The sequence below is a fragment of the Sapajus apella genome, unplaced genomic scaffold (genome assembly GCF_009761245.1).
Source record: "Sapajus apella isolate SASKATOON/1434 unplaced genomic scaffold, GSC_monkey_1.0 scaffold68, whole genome shotgun sequence".
NCBI classification, from domain to species: domain Eukaryota; kingdom Metazoa; phylum Chordata; class Mammalia; order Primates; family Cebidae; genus Sapajus; species Sapajus apella.
The window spans coordinates 4,583,306-4,607,413 of record NW_022437008.1 but is presented as its reverse complement, the minus strand read 5'-3'; the positions used below and the strand labels follow the sequence as shown (position 1 = coordinate 4,607,413).

The window sequence follows — 24,108 nt, the reverse complement described above, 5'->3', positions numbered from 1 at the left end:
CCCCGCTCGCCCCGCGGTGCGGGGACTCGGCAGCGTCGTCTGCCGGAAACGCCCGAATGCCCAGCCAGCGCGCAGTTTCTGAGATGCTGGTTGAAGGCGACCCGCAGACAGGTCCGGAACAGAAGCCTACAACTCCAAACCATCCCTTCGCGCCCGCGACATTTCTGAGGACAACACCTCCCAGCAGGCCCCGCGGCCTCACTCAACTTCCGTCCAGAACGCACGTGCGTTTCCTGTGTGAAGGTGAGGCGTGGGCCAGGTTCCCCGGAAGACTCAGCTCCATTGCGCAGCGCTACGGCGACCTGCAACTCTGGAACTCGGCTGGATGCTGAGAGTTGCCAGAGCAGCCGTTTCGGGTGGGCCCGGGCGAGGGGCAGACAGGAATCGGCGTGGGTCCCGCGCTGGACTACATTTCCCAGAGGGCCTGGTGGCCGTTCACTTTTCTCGCAGAAATTCGAACGTTTCGTCACGCCTGGCGGGACCCTTAGATCTTGGAGGTGGTATATTTTGGTCCGCGAGAGAAACTGGCTCAGGTCTGCAAGAGCTTAGGTGAGGATACCGAAGGCCAATGGGGAGCTGGCGCCTTGGCCCTGTGCGGACCGAGCGACCTGAAAAAGGGAGGTTGTGGAATTGTCTGGGAACTAATGACACTGCGGCTTATGTGCGGATATGGGATACCGGTCACTGCAGGGGTGGTGGCTGTGTTCCCGTGGTGGTGTGTGACTGTGACTCTGCGACAGTGTGGGGTGCCTCCGACTGTGCAGCTGTTATTGTGTGTTTCCCATGGTGTGTATGTAATTGTAATTGTGTTGCCACGTGTGGCTCCGTGTGTGCTGGTGAGAAGTGCGTGTCGCCTTAAGTATGACTGTCCCTAAATGTATGTGGCATTCTGTGTATGAATATAGGGTCCTGTCAACTGTGCGATTGTGACTTCAGAACTCTGTCTCTAGGAAACCTTTTTTGAGGTCTGATCAGATTCCAACCCTGGACAGCAGTGAACAGAGCCTTTCCCCTGAGCCACTGGAATAGGACAGGTTGCCCCATTCTCCTCTGATCTCCATTCCTCGTGTGTCGTGGGTGATGGAGCTGGGGAGGACGTCTTCCTTGACTAATTTGGGTACCAAGAAAAACCTGTTGTCTCACAGTTACTCTTTACTATCCCAATTTTACCTTTCTCCAGGTGAGTCACCCAGAAGAGGAAGAAAGAATGCATGATGAACTTCTACAAGCAGTATCCAAGGTGTGTTATGGTCTCCTCTTTTTCTTCTGAAAATTCTTGCTTAATAAAGAAATGACATTTAATTATAAGTCCCTATAATTTTCCCATCACAGAAAAGGATGGTTGTGCCACTTGTGCTTGCTGAATTTTCTTCTCAAATATTTATTATGATTTAAAAATAAAAGGATGATTAATTTTGAGATCTTAAAAACACAGCATTACCAAGAAAAAATAAAATTTGGCCATTCAAATAATTAGTGTTAATATTTTAATGTATTTTCAAAAACCAAATTTTACTTAATTTACTTACCATTTTATGTTCTACATTTTTACTAAAAACGTGTCATAAATATTCTGCGATGTCTTCAGATGGTCTTGGGAAATACATTTTTCTATGTTTGAAAAAATTATGGTGCATACTTATTTTCAAATCAGACGTGCCAGACTTTTAAATCCTTATTTGAATATATATCTGTCCTCACAACCCCCACCCCCACAGGTTTGAATTTGGGTTTCCATGATTAATAATAAAATTGAACATATTCCATGTTTATCAGTTTTTAGCGTTTCATCTTTAGTGACATATCCGTTCAAATCTTCACTCACATTTCTCTTAGAATAGCTCTTACTGATTCATATGAGTTATTTATGTAATCTGGGTCTCAGTCCTTTATTGATTATGTTTTCCTACTATTTGGACTGTTTCATCACTTCCTGTAAGATGATTTTATGATAAGTTCTATTTTTTAAAGGCTGAGTTTATCAATATTTTTCCTTAATGGTTAGCGCTTTTTGTATCTTATTTAATAAATCCTTCCCTGTCCCAAGGTCATGCAGATACTCTCTTATGTTTATGCTTAAAGCATAAGTTTCACTTTCATGTTTAGATATTTAATATACTTGCAACTGGTTTTTGTGTATGTTATGAGGTAGGGGTCAGATTCTCCCCCTCCTTATTAGTACCCAGTTTTTTCAGTACCATATATTGGAAGATCCATTGTATTTTCATTGGTCGTCAAATATACCTAGTGTCTATATGTGCATGGGTATATTTATGAATTCTTTTTCTCTTCCATTGATTTTGTATATTCCTATGCCAGTATCATACAGTCTTGATTTAGCTCTTCTCCTTTGATGGTAATGTCTTGTCTTCCTCTGACCGTTCTGTTTTTGGCTTTCTGTAATTTTAGCATAAGATATATATATGTGTGGCCGGGCGCGGTGGCTCAAGCCTGTAATCCCAGCACTTTGGGAGGCCGAGGCGGGTTGATCACGAGGTCAACAGATCGAGACCATCCTGGTCAACACGGTGAAACCCCGTTTCTACCAAAAATACAAAACATTAGCTGGGCATGGTGGCGCGTGCCTGTAATCCCAGCTACTCGGGAGGCTGAGGCAGGAGAATTGCCTGAACCCAGGAGGCAGAGGTTGCGGTGAGCCGAGATCGTGCCATTGCACTCCAGCCTGGGTAACATGAGCGAAACTCTGTCCCAAAAAAAAAAAAAAAAAAAAGATGCATATATGTGTTTTATTTATCTGCTTGGGATTTGTAGAGTTTTAAAATTTATGGATGAATATATATTATTAGTTCAGGAAAATCTTCGCTCATTATCCCTTTAAAAAGCCCCCACTATCACTCTTTCTCCCTTTCCTTGTCAGGTTCTAACTAAACGTTTATAGGTTAGAATTTCTTGTTCTTTTCTGTGTCTTATCCCTTTATGATAAAAAAGAACCTTGCCTCATCTCAGGAGGGGCAGTGGGCATGGCAGGCAACTAGAATTTTTGGATTCTTCCTCCAAGTGATAATAAAAATACCTTTATTCAATTGTGTTTCAACACTTTTAATCTTGGGGAACTCACTAAATTATAAGGTTATCCATTTACTAGATGATCTCTTCATCTGAAAATTAGAGGATACATGTTAGGATAGAGGACTCAGAATAGGGACAGTGTTTTCTTAAGGTGTAAATTTGGAACTCTGAATGGGCCTACTCTCAATTTTTAAACTGTATGTGTTTGGTACAGATGCAAAGAAAATTAGGATAAGAATAAATCTAACAAACCTATTTTGTGTAAGGCCTTTCTATCTGAATTTCTTTTAAAGAGGACTGAGTCTTCCCTCTCCCGTACCAAAGCCCAAATAGAAAATCTGGTTCCCCTCTCCCTTCAGTCTCTAGTTACCCTCATCATTTCTATAGGGAAGATTGTTGCCCAATATTAATGGGAATAACTAGAGGTGTGTGGTATACTGTCGTAGACAATACAATTTAAAAGGAATATATTTTGTTTTCATAAGTTAACCTCATATTTAATAGGGAAATATTTGAAACATGAAAATATTTGAAAATCAGAAGTAAAACAAAGATACCACATTACTGGTGTCATTTAACATTGTTTTAGAGATATTAACCAAAACACTTACATAAGAAAAAAATTAGGTTAAAAATTACAAAAGAGAGCATAAGATTATCACTTTATAGATGATATGACTGTGTACCTGAGAAACCAAATCTGCTTATAATCAGCATTTTGAAATAAGCAGGATTCCATATGAAGCAAGCAAAAGAAAATTTTTTTCCCTCATAATTTCTACTCTCAACCCTCTCTGTGGGTTAACTGTTTTGTTGCCCTAGATAAAAACTTGTACAGACTATAATTTTTTGATCACTCTTTGATATCCTTTGATTGTTTTCAGTCACAATCTCAGTCTCATTTTACTAATTACAACCTCTGGTTCAGTGTAATAATATGTGAGTTTCATTTAAAGTTTCTTCTGTGAGCTCAGGCTTGCTTCAAGCTTGCAGTATGAAAGAGGAACATATTAAGCTTCTTGATTTCCTCGCTCTGAGCCTCTATTTCTCCTGCCTAATAGTTTCTGGATCCTATGAGATTAGAATAGGGATAGGGAAGAGGAGGTAAGGAAAAGAAAAGTCTTTCTTGACTTGCTTTGGTGTTGGTCTCCTTTGCCTTGATGGATGTTCAACACTCCTTTATGAGGGTTGAACCCCATTAGGGTTTCTCAGAGAAGCTCTTGTTGGAAACCTCTAATTGCATTTCCTGGGATATATGCAGCATGTCTCCTTGAAATGGCTACTTATGATATGTGTCACACATTTTTGCATTCTTGATCCCTTCCTTTGTTGAAGTCACTTTGTCCCTTTATGGGGTCCACATATAGTCCAAAGGGGGGAATAGGTACCAGTCTTTGTGCCCCCTAAGCTCCAGAGAACATAGCAAAAATTATTCCAAAGTATGTCATCATTCCACTTTGTACCCTGGAGCCTGCTTGTCCTAAGGTGAAGGATAGGTACCCTCATTTCTCCTATCCATTGGGAATGTGTGTCCTTTTTTAAACAACCAATTCTTGAGACACTACCTGAGTATCCTACAATTCAGTTAAATTCGGACACTACCTAGAGTTAACACAGACACCATTGGTTAGGAGCCTCAGTCCCAGCTGGTCGTGCCTATAATCCCAGGACTTTGGGAAGAGATGGGCAGATCAATTGAGGTCAGGAGTTCAAGATCAACCTGGCCAGCATGGTGAAACCCTGTCTGTACTAAAAATACAAAAATTAGCTGGGGGTTGTGACCAGCACTTCTAATCACAGCTCTGAGGCAGGTGAATTGCTTGAACCTGGGAGGTGGAGGTTGCGGTGAGCTGAGAGTGTGCCACTGCATTCCAGCCTGGGCGACAAGAGTGAAACTCCATCTCAAAAAAAAAAAAAAACCAAAAATTCAAGAAATGTTAAAAGACCTGAAAAATGGCAGGGCATTATTCTACTATCCAATCCTACTCCCCTTAAATGGCTACTTTAAACTCTTTTTGCTGTTTCTCTTGGCATTTTTCCTATATTTCTAATTAATATTTCTATATTGCTATTTTTGGATGCATATTTTCTAGTGATTTTTAGGCGGGCAAATATGGATTGAGATTTCCCATACCACAGTCCTCATTTTTTGTCCATGCAATAGAATTATATGACAATTTTTCTTTACATTATTGCTATCCCTGTGATTAGGACTTTGCAGATATTGTTATTGTGAGCCAAGTAACCAGATCCTGGATTTTTTCTAGTACAATTTGTATTTTTCTCAGAGCAAATTGCCTTGTTTCTTTTTTTGCCTGGCTTTATGTATGTGTCACTATTTTTTTTTTTTTCAAATTCTCTAACATTGCTGTCAGTTGCCTATCAATGTTTTCTACATGATCAAACATACTAGCTCCTTACTTTTCTTTGGAGACGTCTTTCCTGTAGTCCTCACGTCTTGTGTTCCTAGACACTGTTCTCTCACTCTGCTGTCAGATAATGTTCTAGGATTTGCCTTTTATAATTATCCTGGCACTTGGATCACCATTTTCATGTTAGTTTTCCAGTTTCTTAATATAAGACCTTCTCTTTTTTCTAATTTACTGTCTAGTTTTTTTTTTTTTTTTTTTGCGTTATGAGAAAATATATTCTCTAGTTTTGACGGAAAACGTAGCCCTAAGAAAAGCCACATTGGAAATACTTTTATTATTCCCTGCAGATCTAAAATTGTCTTGATTTAATCTCCATAGTGGTTTAGTAATTTGATTGGATATAGAATTTTAGGTAAGAAATCGGTTTCCTTTATAGTATTAAAGGAATTGCTTTCTTTTTTTCTTATTTCAAATGATGCTATTGAGAAGTCTATTGCCATTGTGATTCCTGAAAACTTAGGTGATCTTTGTTTTCTTCCTGGAAGCTTTTAGAAATGTTTATTTTTGTTTTCCTCTGATGTTGTGAATTTTTACTCCATGTATTACAAGACGTGTTTGAAAGTCCCTCCCATTTTCCCCTCTCTTGGGACTTATAAAGGGGGAGGGGGAAGAAACTCACTAATAGAGCTGAATGCTTACTATTTCTTATCACTGGAAAAGTGCAGTCTATTTGTACATCCCTTGTACACAGGATGTATATGTCTTCTGATATGATAGGATCCACCTCCTTTAATTTGCTTACTCTGGCCTTTCTTGCAGAGGCTTCTGTTACCTCTACCACCATCTTTGTCATTTTTCCTTTCATTGTGAAAGCATATTTGTTGTTTCAGGGGTCAGTGATGTTCAGGGATGTGTCCATAGACTTCTCTCAAGAGGAATGGGAATACCTGGACTCTGGTCAGATGAATTTATACAAAGAAGTGATGTTAGAGAATTTCAGCAACCTGGTTTCAGTGGGTAAGGATAACTATCCCCCAAAATTCAGAGTCTGCCCTTGGAAAATCTCTCCTTTCTCCATTGTGAATTATTTGCTTCATGTAACCAGCTGAATTTCTGCTCCCTGTTCCCCAAGGAATGGTTTGAGTTGGAATGGAATGGAAGAGTTGGAAGTGGGCAGCTCTAATGGACTGTGGCTGAAACTTCATCTTCTCCATCTTTCTCTGGTCCTTCTTGTAATGGCATCTCTTCTTTGATCACCAAGAGACTGGATCTGATATCTGGAGAACCCAAAGTATAACCATGTCTCATGTCTTTTCTTGTGAGCAGGACTTTCCAGTTCTAAGCCAGCTGTGATCTCCTTATTGGAACAAGGAAGAGAGCCCTGGCTGGTTGACAGAGAGTTGACTAGAGGCCTATGTTCAGGTAAGTAAGAGATGATGGCTCAGGCGCAGGGCTATGAGGAGATATACATCTGAGATTTTATCAAGAAGTTCTCTTTAAAGGCCTGAGGCCTCTTCCATATAAGCTATCCTACCTTTTTGTCCTTATCCTTTCTCCCTAGTCCGATATAGCAAGTACCTTCCTGACTGTAATTATGCTATAATTATTTTACTCACATTTTAGGTTTCATTCCTTCTATGATATGCTACATTTAGACTGGTATGAAAGTAGACATTTCCACCCTAAGAAATAGATGAGTGTAAGTGTGTGTGTGTTTGTGTGTGTATGTGTGTGTCTTTTCTTTTTCCTTCCCTATATTTGTTTTCATTTTATCTGCTTTCAATTATTTAATATCTTTGACCAGTTCATATTGGATTTAATAGTTCTTTCTTTCATTTATCAAACATTTGATTACTTTTTACTTTAAAAAAAATTGAAGTATAACGACTATGATTGCATAGCATGGTGAAATTGAGAATGGTGAAACCACTACTCAGGACAAGAAATAGAACATTACTAGCACCTCAGAACCCCTTTTCTGCTCCTTCCCAATCACCAGCCTCTTTTTCCTCTCCCAAAATAAATACCATCCTGACATTTAGCACCATGGATTTGTTTTGCCTATTGTTGAACTTTATATAGATGCAATCACACAGTATTTAGTCTTTTGTCTTTGGCTTTTTTTGTTCAACATTATGTTTATGAGACATATCTATGATGTTGCACATATCTGGTGTTAGTTCATTATTATTGGCTATGCTGTATTTCATTCTATGAATATATATATATATATATATATACACATACACATATATATGTATAATTTTTTTTTTTTTGAGATAGAGTCTTGCTCTGTTGCCCAGGCTGGAGTGCAGTGGTGTGATCTCGGCTCACTGCAACCTCCATCTCTCAGATTCAAGCAATTCTCCAGTCTCAGCCTCCCGAGTAGCTGGGACTACAGGCCTGCGCCACCATGCCCAGCAAATTTTTTGTATTTTTAGTAGAGACAGGGTTTCACCATGTTGCCCAGGCTGGTCTCAAACTCCTGACCTCAGGTGATCCACGCACCTTGGCCTCTCAATGTGCTGGGATTACAGGCATGAGCTACCGCACCCTGCTTCATTCTATGAATATGTTTTAAATTATGCTTTATATATTATTAATTACCGTAAATTGTCTTTTCTACTGTTGACAGCTGGTTGTTGGCAGTTTTTAGGTATTACATATAATGCTGCTGTGAAGGTTCCTGTATGTGACTTGGTAAATGTGTGTACACATTTCTTTTGGGTATGTACATAGGAGTGGAATTACTGAGCAATAGGATATGTGTGTGTTCAGCTTTAGTAAATATACCAATTTTCCAAAGTAGTTGTACTGCTAGTTGCTAGTTCTACTAGCAGCATGAAAGTTGCTATTGCTCTGCATTCTTACATTCTTACCAGTTCTTATTATTGCCCAACCTGTTAATTTTAGTTAAATTTTAGTTACTCTGATATGTGTGTTCTGTGACATGCCTGTTTAAGTTTCTTGGCTAAACTTAGTTGGTCGTCTTTTTTTTTTTTTAATTGCTTTGAAAGAATTCTTTTTATATTCTATATATTAGCTCTGTGTTTGGTTATACAGGATGTAAATATCTCCCACCACTTTATATCTTGCCTTTTATTCTTTTAATGGTGTCTTTTGATGAACAGAAATTATTAATTTTAATGTGGTCACACTTACTTTTTCTTTATAGTGTTGCTTTTTTGAGTCCTGGGTAGGAATGATTGCCTACCCAAAGGTCATGAAGATATTTCCTATGTTATATTCTAGTAGCTTTATTGTTTTACTTTTTCCATTTAGATCTAGTTTCCTGAAGTTGGTATTTGTATGTGTTGTGAGGTAGGGGTCAAATTTCATTTTTTTTCCATGTGAATATCCAGTTGACTTCTTAGTATTTATTAAGATGACTGTCCTCTTCCCATTCTCTGTAGGACTACCTTTGTCATAAATCATGTGTCTGTGAGTCTCTCTGATTTCTGTTCCTTTGGCTTATTTGTCTATCCTTGTGCCAGTACCGCACTATATTAATACTGTGGCATGTAATAAATCTTATCTAGTAGAGCAAGTTCTCCTGCTGCTTCTTAGTCCTTTGCATTTTCATTATAAATTTTCGGATTAGGCTGGTCACAGTGGCTCACACCTATAATCCTGGCACTTTGGGAGGCCAAGGGGGATGGATATCTGAGGTCAGGAGTTAGAGACCAGCCTGGACAACAACATGGTGAAACCCCGTCTCTACTAAAAATACAAAAATTAGCTGGGATTGGTGGCAGGTGCCTGTAATCCCAGCTGCTGGAGAGGCTGATGCAGGAGAATCGCTTGAACCTGGGAGGCGAGGTTGCATTGAGCCAAGATTGTGCCCTTGCACTCCTGTGTAGGGCTGTTGGGCCCCACAGGGTCATGGGCTGTCCCTTATGCTCTGCTGAGGTGCAGGATCCGAGAAGTAAAGAGACAGGACACTGAAGAACTGGTGAAGAGCAGCTGGACTCGGGGGGCCATGCAACCTGTGAGCAGAGATCAGCGAAAGCCCCAAATGCCCAGAAGCATCTGTATTTATTAGGTACAAGCAGGGGGCAGGGTTGTGAGTGAGGTCATCATCTATAGGCTTAGTAATAGGGCATACATAATCTCGTGAGTTACAAGCAAGGGGGCCACCCTATTATGTCACCTGGGCAGAGAGGTGGGCCATGCGCAGTAGGGGGCTGTGCCATGCATGGTAGTAGAGGGTCGTGTACAGAAAAGGGGTCCACCCCCATTAGGTCACCAAGGCAGGGAGTTGGGCTGTGTGCAACAGGTGTCGTGTGCAACACTTATCTGGGGACTGGCGACGTCAAAGGATTTCTCATAGAAGGATGCTATAAGCCAGTGCAGTGGGAGCTGACAGACTTGTGCTCTCCTCTTAAGATATTTATGGGAGGATGATTTGAGCTAGCACAGAAGTGAGAAAAGACTGACAGGGTGTACAGCCTCTGTGACTGGTCACGCCAGAGGGGTTCTTCTCCCTCAGTTATTTCCAGGATCTCAGGCATGAGGCCTACTTTCCATAGGAACTGAATGCAAGGTACTACAACTCGTTTATCAGGAGGAGAGGGTCTTGCTCCAAGCCTGCCATACAGCTTATGCCCTTTCAGGCAGGGACGCCACTGCCTGGGTCTTTGGTTCTTGTCCTGGTCTGGCTGTTTTCCCATGTACTGCTTCTGTTCTGTGACTGCTCTAGGCATTCCTCCTACTACAAACTACTATACTGGTTATATGGAAGGATTATATAAATCAGCACTAAATATGTCAGTATAGCTCCGACTACAATACCTATATGATTATATAGAAAGATTATATAGAACTAAGTATGCTAGATAGAAGTATTAAGTATGATTATATAAGCTAGATATATGTAAGCAATAAGTTATACTTCAGGCACTAATTCTATAAACTAATATATGATTATATATAAAAGATTATATAAAGGAAATAGCTGAGTAATAACACTATAAACTAAGATATTCTTCAGGCACTAATTGTGCCTGGGGTCTGGACAGTTCTCCTTCCTTGGTGCCGATAGGGGGTGTTACCCACACTCCCCTGGGGGACAAGAGCAAAACTTGGTCTTAAAAAAAAAAATTAGAATTAGCTTATATAGAGTTATTTCAAACTTAATCAAAATGCCAAGTTATATTTTTCATTAGCATATTACTATTAGTTTATGGAGAATTAAGATTTTTAGATAACAAGTCTTGTAAAAATGTTTGACTCTAATTTTGTATAGTAGTCTGCTAGGTGCTGTATAGTTTATAAAATATGTAGGCTTATTAAGAAACATCATCTAATGTAGGAGCTGGGACATTGCTGTAAATAATTTCTACAAAGTAGATTCATCAATGAGAAGATCAAATAGGAAGCTCAGAAGAAAGTTGTAAAACAGTCAAAAATATGGAAGTAGAAATTGATCCAAGTAGAAGTTAATGGTTGGAGCCCTAGAAGTACATGTTGTTACCTATGGAGTTAGCGTTGGAAATAGAAGATCCATGCCTCCCTTGAGAAATAATTCTAGATTTAACAAAGCTGTAGCAACCTAGGCAGGAGTTTGTGAATCTTCACTTTTTCCCAGCTATCAACTGATCTTAGCTGCCTTTACGTATTTTATTTCTGTCTCTCCTACCACTTTTCCTCCCTACCAACTTGCTAATTTGTCCTCTTCTTAATCTTACCTTAACCTTGTACCTTTCTGCTTGAAAGGTGGTCTCTGTTTATTCCTTTTTCATTTTAAAATAATTAATTTAATTTTCATTAAAGTAATATATTTTGAAATCATAGTATTATCAAAAGATATCAAAATAGTACAAACTACAATACAAATGAAATTTGTATGTCCTGTTACCTACATAAATTTTGAATAGTATGTTTTGTCATTTTGTGATACATCAAACTGTAAAAGTATTTCTTGATGTCTTGTTCTAATAGTTGAGGGTTGGTCTCTGATAATCACCATATATATCCTGAATATAGCAGTATTTGTGTGTTTGAAATCATAGTATTATAAAGCTTATATTGAAAAACAGCGGCCCAGGCCAGGCGTGGTGGCTCACACCTGTAATCCCAGCACTTTGGGAGGCTGAGGAGGGCAGATCACTTGAGGTCAAGAGTTCAAGACTAGCCTGCCCAACATGGTAAAACCCCATCTTAACTAAAAATACAAAAATTAACTGGGCATAGTGGCAGGTGCCCATAGTCCCAGCTACTTGGGAGGCTGAGGCAGGAGAATCGCTTGAACCCAGGAGGTGGAAGTTGTAGTGAGCTGAGATCATGCAACTGCACTCCAGCCTGGGCAACAGAGCGAGACTCCATCTCAAAAAAGAGAAAAACAGCAGCCTGCTTTTTTATTATACATTCCTACCCTGACTGCCCCAGTCTGTCTCATTAAAGACAATACATTTCCAACTCTTACTTTCATTCTTCTGATACCTACCTTCAAATTTTGAATAGTATGTTTTGTCATTTTGTGATACATCAAACTGTAAAAGTATTTCTTGATGCCTTGTTCTGATAGTTGAGGGCAGGTCTCTGATAATCACCATATATATGTTGACTACAGCAATATTCATAGTTTATATCTGATTACACGAATGTTGTTATAACTTTCCTGTTACCTACTTAATGTGCATCCCCATTTATATTACACATTACTTTCATTTGTGTTGCAGTTCATACTTTCTATTTTGATACTTTTGCTTACTAGTAGTCACTTAGGTGTGTTTTTACATAAGAATATATACTGTTCAAATAGTGAATTGAAAATAAACCCATCAAAACTGAGATGTCTTTTATATGTATCAGTTTTACATTTTGAAACTAGTTTTTTTAAGACAAAACTATTATTATTATTATTATTATTTTCAAGATGGAGTTTCACACTTGTTGCCCAGGCTGGAGTGCAGTGGTGCAATCTCAGCTCACTGCACCCTCTGCCTCCTAGGTTCAAGCAATTCTCCAGCCTCAGCCTCCTGAGTAGCTGGGACTACAGGAACACATCATCACATCTGGCTAATTTTTGTATTTTTAGTAGAGACAGGGTTTCACTATATTGGCCAGGCTGATCTCGAATTCCTGACCTCAGCTAAGTTTGGCCTCCCAAAGTACTGGGATTACAGGCGTGAGCCACCATGCCTGGCCTATGATTTCCTTGATAACAAAAGCATATCTATTGCATTTCTGTTATTATTATTACCAGATAGTCTCAACTACTCAGATTGTAATTTTTAATCACAGAATAATGTGGGAGGTAGGAAATGGAGAACTGTGATATATAAACATTTTAACAGACTAGTAAAGCTCCTGAGTTCATGTGATACCATTCCCCCAATAGCCACCCACATTCCTCATAAGCACTTATAAAGAGGACAAAAATGCCCCTCCAAAAACAAAACAAAAAATCTCGTGTTTATTTGGATTACCCAAAGGTATAGCCACCCTCTAACATAAAAAATAAGGCATACATATTATAATAGCATATATGTTAAAACTATTCTTGGGAATCAATGTTTTAATACCTTATGTTAGAAATCATCCAGGTTTCCAAGGATTATCTATTAATTTTTCTTGATGTCCATTGTCTTAAAGTTAACTAAGAATCTTGTCTATTGTATTTAAGCTGACTCACTACAGAGTAACACAGTTACTTAGGTGTTTTTTGTTTTTTGTTTTTTTTTGAGATGGAGTCTCGCCCTCGCTCTCACTCTCGCTCTTGCTCTCACTCTCACTCTTGCTCTGTCACTCAGGCTGGAGTGCAGTGGCATGATCTCGGCTCACTGCACCCTCCTCCTCCCAGGTTCAAGAGAATCTTCTGTCCCAGCCTCATGAGTAGCTGGAACTACAGGCATGCACCACCATGCCCGGCTAATATTTGTATTTTGAGTAGAGATGGGGCTTCACCATGTTGCCCGGGCTGGTCTCTAACTCCTGAACTCAAGTGATCTGCCTGCCTCAGCCTCCCAACGTACTGGGATTACAGGTGTGAGCCACCATGCCAGGCCCAACACAGTTACTTTGATATCAAAAAGTTTGAAAGAACTATAATTTGATTTGGTCTAACACATAATTGTATCATTTTTATAATTTTGGGTTTTTTTGAGACAGAGTCTGACTCTGTTGGCTGGAGTGCAGTGATGCATCTTGGCTCACTGCAGCCTCCTCCCAAACCCCCTCTTCCAGGCTCAAGCAATCCTCTCGCCCTCTCCCAGGCTCAAGCAGTCCTCTTACCCCAGCCTCCCTAGTAGCTGGGACTACAGGTGCACAGTACCATGACTGGCTACTTTTTGTAGAAACAGGGTTTTTGCCATGTTGCCCAGGCTAGTCTTGAACTCCTGAGCTCAAGTAATCCACCTGCCTTGGCCTTCCAAGTTGCTGGGATTACAGGCATGAGCCACAGCACCCGGCCTAGTTTTTATAATCTTAAAATTTACACTTTGCGCTGATAAAATCAGGAGAAAGATAATATAGCTATTTTAAAACCAGAATTATTAAGCCAATCTTTTTTAAAATTTCTGGTTTTGAGCTAGCAGTTCTTATGAGGTTGTGGGTTTTTTTGTGGGGGACATATTTGTTTATTTTTTAAGGATAACACATTCAAACTATTGGAAGTTTTCTGTGACTATCTTTTCACTGGTCACACAGTTGAATAGTCACAAAATTGAAAATATTTGCTATCTTAGTCTTTGTTAAAAAGCTGCCCAACCCCTGCTCTCTATGAACCAATCAGAGTAGCACTTCTTTAATTTTTTTTTTTTTTGGTTTCAACTTTATTAAGGTATAATTCACATACCATACAGTTCACCCACATAAAATGTACAAATTGGTGACTTTTAATATAATCATAGAGTTGTATAACCATCACCATAATCAATTTCAGAACATTTTTATCACCTCAGAAAAACCCCTGTACACTCTGTTACTCTCCTCCCTCTCCAGCCCCAGGCAACCATGAGTTGATTTTCTCTCTCTATGGATTTGCCTATTCTGGACATTTCATATAAATGGAATTATACAATATGTGGTCTTTTGCAACTTCCTGTTTCATAGCATAACGCTTTTCAAGGTTGATCCATGTTGTTGCATGCGTCAGTATTTCATTCCTTTTTATTGCCAAATACGATTCCATTTTATGGATATACCACATTTTTTTTTCTTTTTTTTTTGAGACGGAGTTTCGCTCTTGTTACCCAGGCTGGAGTGCAATGGCGCCATCTCGGCTCACCGCAACCTCCGCCTCCTGGGTTCAGGCAATTCTCCTGCCCCAGCCTCCTGAGTCGCTGGGATTACAGGCTCGCGCCACCATGCCCAGCTAATTTTTTGTATTTTTAGTAGAGACGGGGTTTCACCATGTTGACCAGGATGGTCTCGATCTCTTGACCTCGTGATCCACCCGCCTCGGCCTCCCAAAGTGCTGGGATTACAGGCGTGAGCCACCGCGCCCGGCCGGATATACCACATTTTATTTGTCAGTTGATCAGTTGATGGACATTTGGGTTTCCTCTTTTGAGCTATTTTGAATAATGTTGAATGAACTTACGTGTATAAGTTTTTGTGTGGACATAAGCTTTCAGTACTTTCAGGTTTCTACCTAGGAGTAGAATTGCTGGGTCGTATCGTAACTCTGTGTTTAGCCATTTGAGGAACTGCTAGACTGTTTTCCAAAATGGCTGCACCATTTTACATGCCTACCAGCCATGTATGATGGTTCCGGTTTCTCCACATCATTTGCTAACACTTGTTATCCTTTTTTTTTTTTCTTTCTTTGAGATAGAGTCTCCCTCTGTTGCTCAGGCTGGAGTGCAGTGGCACCATCTTGGCTCACTGCAACCTCCACCTCCTGGGTTCAAGCAGTTCTCTTGCCTCAGCCTTCTGAGTAGCTGGGATTATGGGCACATGCCCCTTTTTGAAAATATCTTTTAGGTCTTAACTAAAATATATTTGCCTATTCTTCTGAAGTGTTTCCCCTATATTTTCCTCTAGCTGTTTTATAGTTTTGGGTCTTATAGTTAAGTCTTTAATTCATTTTGAGTTTATTTTTTTATATGGTGAGAGATACAATCTAGTAGTTTTTGTTGTTATGTCCCTCTCTGGTTTTGGTATTAGGGTAATGCTGGCCTTGTAGAATGGATTAGGAAGAATTCACGCCTCTTCTATTTTTTGAAATAGTTTGAGAAAAATTGAGGTTAGTTCTTTGTAATTTTGGTAAGATTCAACAGTAAAGCCATTTAGTCTTAGGCTTTTCTTTGTTGGAAGACATTTTATTACTGCTTCAATCTCATTATTCGTTATTGGTCTGCTCATGTTCTTCTGCTGTATTTCTCCCTGGTTCAATCTTGGTAGGTTTATATAAACAGGAATTTTTCTGTTTCTTCTAGATTATCTGATTTGTTAGCATATGGTTGCTTATAATAGTCTTTGATGATCTTTAATTTCTTAATTGACCTAGTGGGCATTCATGAGCAAGCATGTTGTTTAATTTCCATGTATTTGTGTGGTTTACAGAGTTTTTGTTATTGATTTCTAGTTTTATTCTACTGTAGTCTGAGAAGATACTTGGTATGATTTCGATTTTTAAAAATTAGTTGTGACTTTTCTTATGGCCAAACATATGATCTCTTCCTGGAGGATGTTCCATTTGCTGATGGGAACAATGTGTATTCTGCAGCTGTTGGATAAAATGTTCAATTAGTGTCTGGTAGGTCCATTTGGTCTAATGTCCAGTTTAAATCCAATGCTGCTGATTTACTGAGAGTGGGATGTTGAAGTCCCCTACTATTGTTTTACGGGAGTCTTATCTTTTTTTTTTTTTTTGACACAGAGTCTTACTCTGTTGCCCAGGCTGGAGTGCAGTGGTGCAACACTAGCTCATTACAACCTCTGCCTCTCCAGTTCAAGCAATTCTCCTGCCTCAGCCTCCTGAGTTGCTGGAATTACAGGTGTGTGCCACCATATCTGGCTAATTTTTGTATTTTTTTTACAGATGGGGTTTTGCCATATTGGCAAGGCTGGTCTTGAACTGCTGACCTCAAATGATCTGCCTGCCTCAGCCTCCCAAAGTATTGGGATTACAGGCATGAGCCACTGTGACCAGCCCTATCTCATTTTTTAGATCTAATAATATTTGCTTATATATCTGGGTGCTGCAGTGTTGGGTACCTATATATTAAGAACTTTATTTCTTCTTGCTGAATTGATCCCATTATCATTATATAATGACTTTCTTTGTCTCTTTTGCAGTTTTTTTACTTAACATCTGTTTTTTTGTTTGTTTGTTTGTTTGTTTGTTTTTGAGACGGAGTTTCGCTCTTGTTACCCAGGCTGGAGTGCAATGGCGCGATCTCGGCTCACCGCAACCTCCGCCTCCTGGGTTCAGGCAATTCTCCTGCCTCAGCCTCCTGAGTAGCTGGGATTACAGGCACGCGCCACCATGCCCAGCTAATTTTTTGTATTTTTAGTAGAGACGGGGTTTCACCATGTTGACCAGGATGGTCTCGATCTCTTGACCTCGTGATCCACCCGCCTCGGCCTCCCAAAGTGCTGGGATTACAGGCGTGAGCCACCGCGCCCGGCCCACATCTGTTTTATTTAAGTATAGTTACTCCTACTCGCTTTTGGTTTCTGTTTGTGTGCAGTATTTTTTCTTTCATCCCTTCACTTTCAGTCTGTGATTTTATAAAGTTTCTCACAGCCAGTATGCAGGTGGGTCATATTTATTTTATCCATTCAACCAGAATGTATCTTTTAAGTGGGGAATTTGACTGTTTACATTCAAGGTTATTACTAATAGGTGAGGATTTATTCCTATTCTGTTAATTTTTTATGGTTGGTTTATATAACCTTTTTCTTTTCTCTGATCATTTGGTTTGGTGGCTTTATGTAATGGTTATACTTGAGTCCTTTCTTTTTCCATTTTGTATATCTGTTCTACCAGTGAACTTATTTTGATTTGTTTAATGATGGTAGATATTTTGTTCACTTCCAGATGTAGGACAGCCTTTACCATTTTTGATAGGGCTACCTTAATTGTGATAAATTTTCTCTGTTTTTGCTTCTCTAGGAAAAACTGTTTCTCCTTCATTTTTGAAGGATGGCTTTGCTAGGTATACTATTCTTGACTAACAGTGTTTTTCCTTTCAGCATTTTGAATATATCATTCCATTCTTTTCTGGCATGGAAGGTTTCTGCCAAGGTATCTGCTACTAGTCTGATGTGGGTTCCCGTACATATGACTTGATGCCTTTCTCTTGTGTTTTTAAGAATTCTCTCTTTGTCTTTGACTTTTGACAGTTTGACTGTGATGGGCCTTGGAAGACCTTTTTGGATTGAATCTTTTTGGGCATCACTGAGCCTCCTGCATCAGGATGTCTATATTGCTTACAAGACTTGGAAAATTTTCAGTTATTATTTTGTTAAATAGGTTTTTATGCCTTTGCCCATCTCTTCTCCTTCTAGAACACCCAAAATTTGCATACTTTGTTACTTTATGATGTCTCGTGTGTCACCTAAGCTTTCTTCAGTTTTAAAAATTCCTTATTAATTTTTACTTTTGACTTCCTGGGTTCTTTCAAAACACCTGTCTTCAAGTTCAGAAATTCTTTCCTCTGCTTGATCTAGTCTATTGTTGAAGCTCTCAAATGTTTTTTATTTCATTCATTGAAATTCTTCAGTTTTAGGACTTCTGTTTGGTTCTTTTTCATGACCTCTATCTGCTGAATTTCTCATTCAGATCAGGAATTGGTTTTTCTGATTCTTTTGGTATTTATCCATGTTCTATTGTGTCCCACTGAGTTTCTTTAATATCATTATTTTGAATTCTTTTTCAGAAACTTGGTAGATTTCTTGTTTGTTGGAATCTGTTGCTGGAGCATTATTTTGTTACTTTGGAGATGTCATGTCTATGCTTTTTCATGTTTCTTTTATCCAACATTGATATCTCTGTATTTTTTGTTATGGTCATTTTTTCCAATTTTATGGATTTGTTTTAGTAGAAAAACGTTTTTCCTGTAGATGTATTTATAGTGGTTGGGTAGGTTGCTTTGGCCTTATTCTAGGTGGGTACAGTAGTATAATCTCCATATGATTTCTTTGGCTGTAATGAGTGTCAGCATTATCTATGAATTCCTCAGTGGCTTAGGGTTTGGTTGTTAGTAGAAGCTGTGATGAGGCTTTTCTGGGATAGGTACACCAGACACCAGCTGGGCTGGTCCATAGGCCCCATTGGTGTTGGTGATGGCCTGGGCATACTGGTTCATGTGGCCCCAGGTGTTGTATTCCAGCACGGGTAGTAGCTGCTCCATGCAAGTTGACCTCTGGGCCTCCAGGTTGCTTGCTCAGGTGTTGGCAGTAGTAGCAGTGGGCCAGGAAGGTGGGCAGGTCCTTGGGCTCCTCATTGGCATGTATGGCATTGATTATAACAGTAGCAGTAGTTGACCAACTGTTTGGGCTTTGAAGCAACATATGCAGGTACCAGCAGTGGCAGTGGCAGTCTGATTGGGCTAGTCTCTGTTCCTCTAGGTGGTGTGTACATTTTGTGCTTGCATTGGTGGTGGCAGGAGGCTGGGACAGCCTGTCTTCAGGTTGCTGGCAGGGATGCAGGGATGCTAGTGATGGTGGATGGGCCGAGTCAATCCCTGGGCTCCCAAACAATAGATGGTGGGCACTGGCAGGCAAAATGAGCCCATACTTAGGCCCTCAGAAGATATGTGCAGGCATTGGTGGCAATGTGAGGAGTGAATTCATCCCCACAGCCCTGGACATTGCATGCAGCAGTGGCAGGGGCAGCATCAGGCAACCTATCTTCTCACCCTGCCAGTGGTACACATGGATTCAAGCTGTGGTGGGTAGGGTGGGTTAATCCCCATGCCCCCAGATGGCATGCTCAGGCCCTGGTCACAGACTGGCTCTGCCTTTCCTCATTGTCAAGATGGTGCATGTGGGCACCAGCAACGGCCGGCAAGGTGAGTCCATTCCCAGACCCTCAGATGATGTGCTAAGGCAGCAGCTTTGGTGGGACAGGTAGGCTTGATGTCAGGCCCTTTGATGCAGACCAGCACTAGTCTTAGGGGCCCCTGAAGGCACTTGCAGATGTATAGGGACCCAGCTGCCTGGGAGCAGTGGTTTTCCTGTCAGTGGCAGTGGCCCCAGGCAGGTGCCTCTCAGGCTCTGGGGAGCACACACTTCAGCTCCCTCTGCCCCAAGAGCAGCCTCTGACTGCTGTACTGCTCATTCCCTAGAGTGTAGGACTCTGAGTGCTGGACTGGAGTACCGGGGACCTAGCCACACTAATGGTTCCAGCCACCATTGCAGTGCATTAGCCCTTTACATGGACATGGGGGAAGCCAGCAGAGCTCAATGGATGTAGAGATGGAGGAACTGTTCGGTCCCGGGGAGGATGTAGTCTGTTAGGGTCTGGGATCCCAAAATGGCACTGTGCTGCAGTTGCTTGGGGAGGGACCCAGCATGAACTCCCTATCTAAAACAGTGATGTGTAGATACTGGGTAGCTCCCTTTACCAGTCTTAGGGCCCATGAGGGCTGAGGGGCTGTTTTGTGGCTAGGATTGCAGGCGTCCACAGTGGGAATATGGTCTCCCTTACCTTTCCCCTACACTCTTGGATCCAAGCTGATCCTGGTAAGGCCAGCTGTTTTGCTTCCCTCTTTGTGCCTCAGAGGTTCCCTGTTGTTTCCCTGCTGAATTCCAGTGTTCTGTCATAGATGCTCAGTTTGGTGTGTGATTATCTACTGTTTTAGTCCTTCTTTGTGGAGGAGGTAAATGCTGGGTGCCTCTAGTCATCCATCTTGAAACCCCATTCTAAAAATGTATTCTTGAGAACAATAAATCTAAATTCATTTATTGCCTCAGTAATTCTTTAGGTAGTTTGCCAGGAGGTGAGTATGTATTAGTGAAAATATCAAACATTTCTTGATTTCATTGGATCTGTGCAGATTATATAATATTACAAATAATAAGTGCTATTAATAAGAAATAGATCTGAGGCCTGATAACAGGAAGACCATAATTTAGACTGAAGATCAGTTATGGCTTTCTAGAGATATGCTGTTTGAGCAGAGGTTCAAATGATTAGCAGCGATTAGCAGGGCCAACAATGGTGATAGGATGGGGGTATGCCAGGTAAAGGGGATACCCGTGTGGAAAGGCCCTCAAAGGCAGGGAGAACTTGATGTGCTTGAAGGACTAGGGCTTCTTGAGCAAGCAGAAGTAGAGTATAACACAAGGTTGGAGAGGTAGGCAAGAGCCTCATTATTGGAGTCTTCTTGGTAATTACCAAGGAGTTTAGATTTTCAGTTTAGAGAACAAATACTACACCAGGTGCTGAATGGATTAGAGGGTGCTGGAACATATTGCAGAGACCATTAGGAGATGCCTACAGTGGTCTAGGAAAGAGGGGATTCAATATGATAATTAAATGAAGACAACTTCAAGAGATTTCTAGGGATGCACCCAGACTAAGTTTGGCCAATGATTGTGTGGAGGGAGGACTTAAGATAGTCTAGCTGGCTTTATTTTGATATCTTCAAGCCATTTCATTTGCCCATTATCTCTGTTTTTGCTATGACATTCTTCCATAATAATAGCTACCAATACTGAGTGCTTACTTTATATTAGATTATTTACATACTTAAGGTTTCTCACCAGTATGCCTTCTCTGATGCTGAATAAGCCTTGAGTGTTGAGTAATAGTCTAGCTTATTCCTTATCTTTTTAGCAATCATGAGTTAAGTGTCATTCCCATTTTAACAAACAAGGAAAAGAGGGCTCAGAGGTTAATTGCCTTAAAGCATAGAACTGGGGCTTACTGTTCATATGTTGACATGGAGTTCCTTCCTTCTCATAGAGTACATTTCATCCTGTCTTAACTCTCTTCTGTCTCAAACTTGAGCCACCTTTCTTCTCAGTCACTGCCATGACTTGGATGATTCATTTCTTTCTCCTGAGGTCAACATCACAGAATTGCAGAGCAAATTATTTTCAGTGAGTCCCTAACCGATATCATCCTGTATGCACAGAATAGATGTATCTGCCTACTCTCCCCACCAGTTATGTTCAGCATACTAGATTTGTTGGAGGCTAGCAATTTACCAGTATACCCTTGCACAGTCACTGAACTCCACCCACCCCACCATTTAAACCTATCAACGCATTTATTATTCTTTTTTTTTTTTTTTGAGACGGAGTTTCGCTCTTGTTACCCACACTGGAGTGCAATGGCGCGATCTTGGCTCACCGCAACCTCCGCTTCCTGGGTTCAGGCAATTCTCCTGCCTCAGCCTCCTGAGCAGCTGGGACTAGAGGCACGCGCCACCATGCCCAGCTAATTTTTTGTATTTTTAGTAGAGACGGGGTTTCACCATGTTGACCAGGATGGTCTCGATCTCTTGACCTCGTGATCCACCCGCCTCAGCCTCCCAAAGTGCTGGGATTACAGGCTTGAGCCACCGCGCCCGGCCCATTTATTATTCTTAATAGCCCTTTTATGTAGGTCTGACAATTATCTACAAATTATAAAACATAACAGTATTGTGCTCTGTGTATGTGAGTATATATTTGTACACATGTATATATAATTATAATTTCTCTGCCCTGGACCAGGGGCAGCATCCTCCTAGCCTGTCTCCCATTACCCTCTAGCTGAACCCCTGCCTGGCCATGCTGATGGCCTTGCAGTCAGAGTTCCACAAGCTGTATGATGAGGAGACACAAAGCTGGGTCTCAGGCAGCGCCTGCAGGCAAAGAAAAATTAAGAAATTAGAATCTCTCTGTAATATGGAGGATGATGCTGAACACTGTGTATTCACCAAGGGTTAAGGTGACTCTGGTTCAGAACAACATTTAAGGCTCATAGAGGCCATCTACTTCCTGAATCTACATCCTCAGCTTCTTTTATTACCTTCCTAATGTCTGTGCTTTTCTTGTCAGTTTTACAGATTGCCTAGCCACCTTTGAAAATGAAGTGTGTTAATTTCCCAGATATTCTTTTCAGCTTAATCCTCCTATTTCTTTTTTAGAAATTTTAGCTTGCCCAGAATAGGAAAATTTATTTGCCTTTTTATTTTCTTTCAGATCTAGAATCAATGTGTGAGACCAAGATATTATCTCTAAAGAAGAGATATTTCAGTCAAGTGATACTTACCCATGAAGACATGACTCGTTTCATTCAGCCCACATTTCTTACTCCACCTCAAAAAACTATGAGTGAAGAGAAACAATGGGAATGGAAGATATGTGGAAACACCTTTAATCAGAACTCACAATTTATTCAACATCAGAGAATTCATTCGGGTAAAAAACCCTATGAATATAAGGAGTGTGGGAAGTCCTTTAGTTATGGCTCACTTGTTACTCGACATGAGAGGATTCACACTGGTAAAAAACCCTATGAATGTAAGGAATGTGGCAAGGCTTTTAGTTGTAGTTCATATTTTTCTCAACATCAGAGGATTCACAGTGGTGAGAAACCCTATGAATGTAAGGAATGTGGAAAAGCTTTTAATTATTGCTCAAACCTTAAGGATCATCAGAGAATTCACACTGGTGAGAAACCCTATGAATGTAAAGTATGTGGAAAAGCCTTTACTAAAAGTTCACAACTTTTTCTACATCTGAGAATTCATACTGGTGAGAAGCCTTATGAATGTAAAGAATGTGGGAAAGCCTTTACTCAACACTCAAGGCTTATTCAGCATCGGAGAATGCATACTGGTGAGAAACCTTATGAATGTAAGCAGTGTGGGAAGGCCTTTAATAGTGCCTCAACACTTACTAACCATCACAGAATTCATGCTGGTAAGAAGCTCTATGAATGTGAAGAATGTAGAAAGGCCTTTATTCAGAGCTCAGAACTTATTCAACATCAGAGAATCCATACAGATGAAAAACCATATGAATGTAATAAATGTGGGAAGGCCTTTAATAAAGGCTCAAACCTTACTAGACATCAGAGAATTCACACTGGTGAGAAACCCTATGACTGTAAGGAATGTGGAAAAGCTTTTGGTAGTCGCTCCGACCTCATTCGCCATGAAGGAATTCATACTGGTTGAATGATAGAAACTAAAGACCCTTTTGTTAACCTTTATAATAAGATTTTTTAAAACAGGTAATGAGAACAAGTTAGGGTACACATTATCAAAGGTTCTCCTATGTATTAGTTTTTAAAGGATACCATAACAAAGTACCAAGTACCAAAAACTTGGTGGCTTAAAACAAGAGAAATTTATTCTCTTACAGCTTGGAGCCTGGGAATCTAAAATCAAGGGTGCTGACAGTTTTGGTTCCTTATGAGGACTCTGAGTGAGGATCTGTTCTATGCCTTTCTCCTAACCTGTTAACAGCTGGCAGCCCTTGGCATCCCTTGGCTTTTACAAATACCTCATTCTAATGTCTGCTTCCATTTGCACATTGCATTCTCCCCGTGTGTCTGTGTGTATGTCTCTTATTTGGACATCAGTCAGATTAGATTGGGGTTACCTGGTGAACTCAACTTGATTACATCTGTCAAGACTGTATTTCCAAGTAAGGTCATATATACAGGTACCAGGGCTTAGGACTTCAGCTCCTTTTAGATGACACAGTTCAACTCATAATAGCCTGTTAGCACTATTTTGTCTAATATATTTATAATTTCCTTTTATATATAAGTTGTTAGTCAAATATATATATTTTTTAATTTTGTTTTGAG

At 40.3% G+C, this 24,108-nt stretch overlaps 1 protein-coding gene across 2 annotated transcripts; it reads left to right on the top strand.

Annotated features, from left to right (window-relative positions):
- The first annotated feature begins 152 nt into the window (after window positions 1–152).
- On the top strand, window positions 153–24,108 carry ZNF829 (zinc finger protein 829). Of its 2 annotated transcripts, none has more exons than XM_032249442.1 (5): window positions 153–549; window positions 1,181–1,240; window positions 6,293–6,419; window positions 6,729–6,824; window positions 22,491–24,108. In XM_032249442.1, the coding sequence occupies exons 2-5, from the start codon at window positions 1,208–1,210 to the stop codon at window positions 23,468–23,470; spliced, it is 1,236 nt and encodes a 411-aa protein (XP_032105333.1). In that variant the 5' UTR covers window positions 153–549; window positions 1,181–1,207; the 3' UTR covers window positions 23,471–24,108. The 2 variants fall into 2 exon arrangements, with proteins under 2 accessions (XP_032105333.1, XP_032105332.1); XM_032249441.1 differs by having other exon boundaries at window positions 159–497.

Excerpts from the sequence above, each read along its gene's own strand:
- ZNF829 (XM_032249442.1), top strand. The coding sequence starts at position 1,208 with ATGCATGATGAACTTCTACAAGCAGTATCCAAG. Across the intron at positions 1,241-6,292 it reads TTCTACAAGCAGTATCCAAG|GGGTCAGTGATGTTCAGGGA; the intron begins GTGTGTTATGGT and ends TTGTTGTTTCAG. Across the intron at positions 6,825-22,490 it reads GACTAGAGGCCTATGTTCAG|ATCTAGAATCAATGTGTGAG; the intron begins GTAAGTAAGAGA and ends ATTTTCTTTCAG.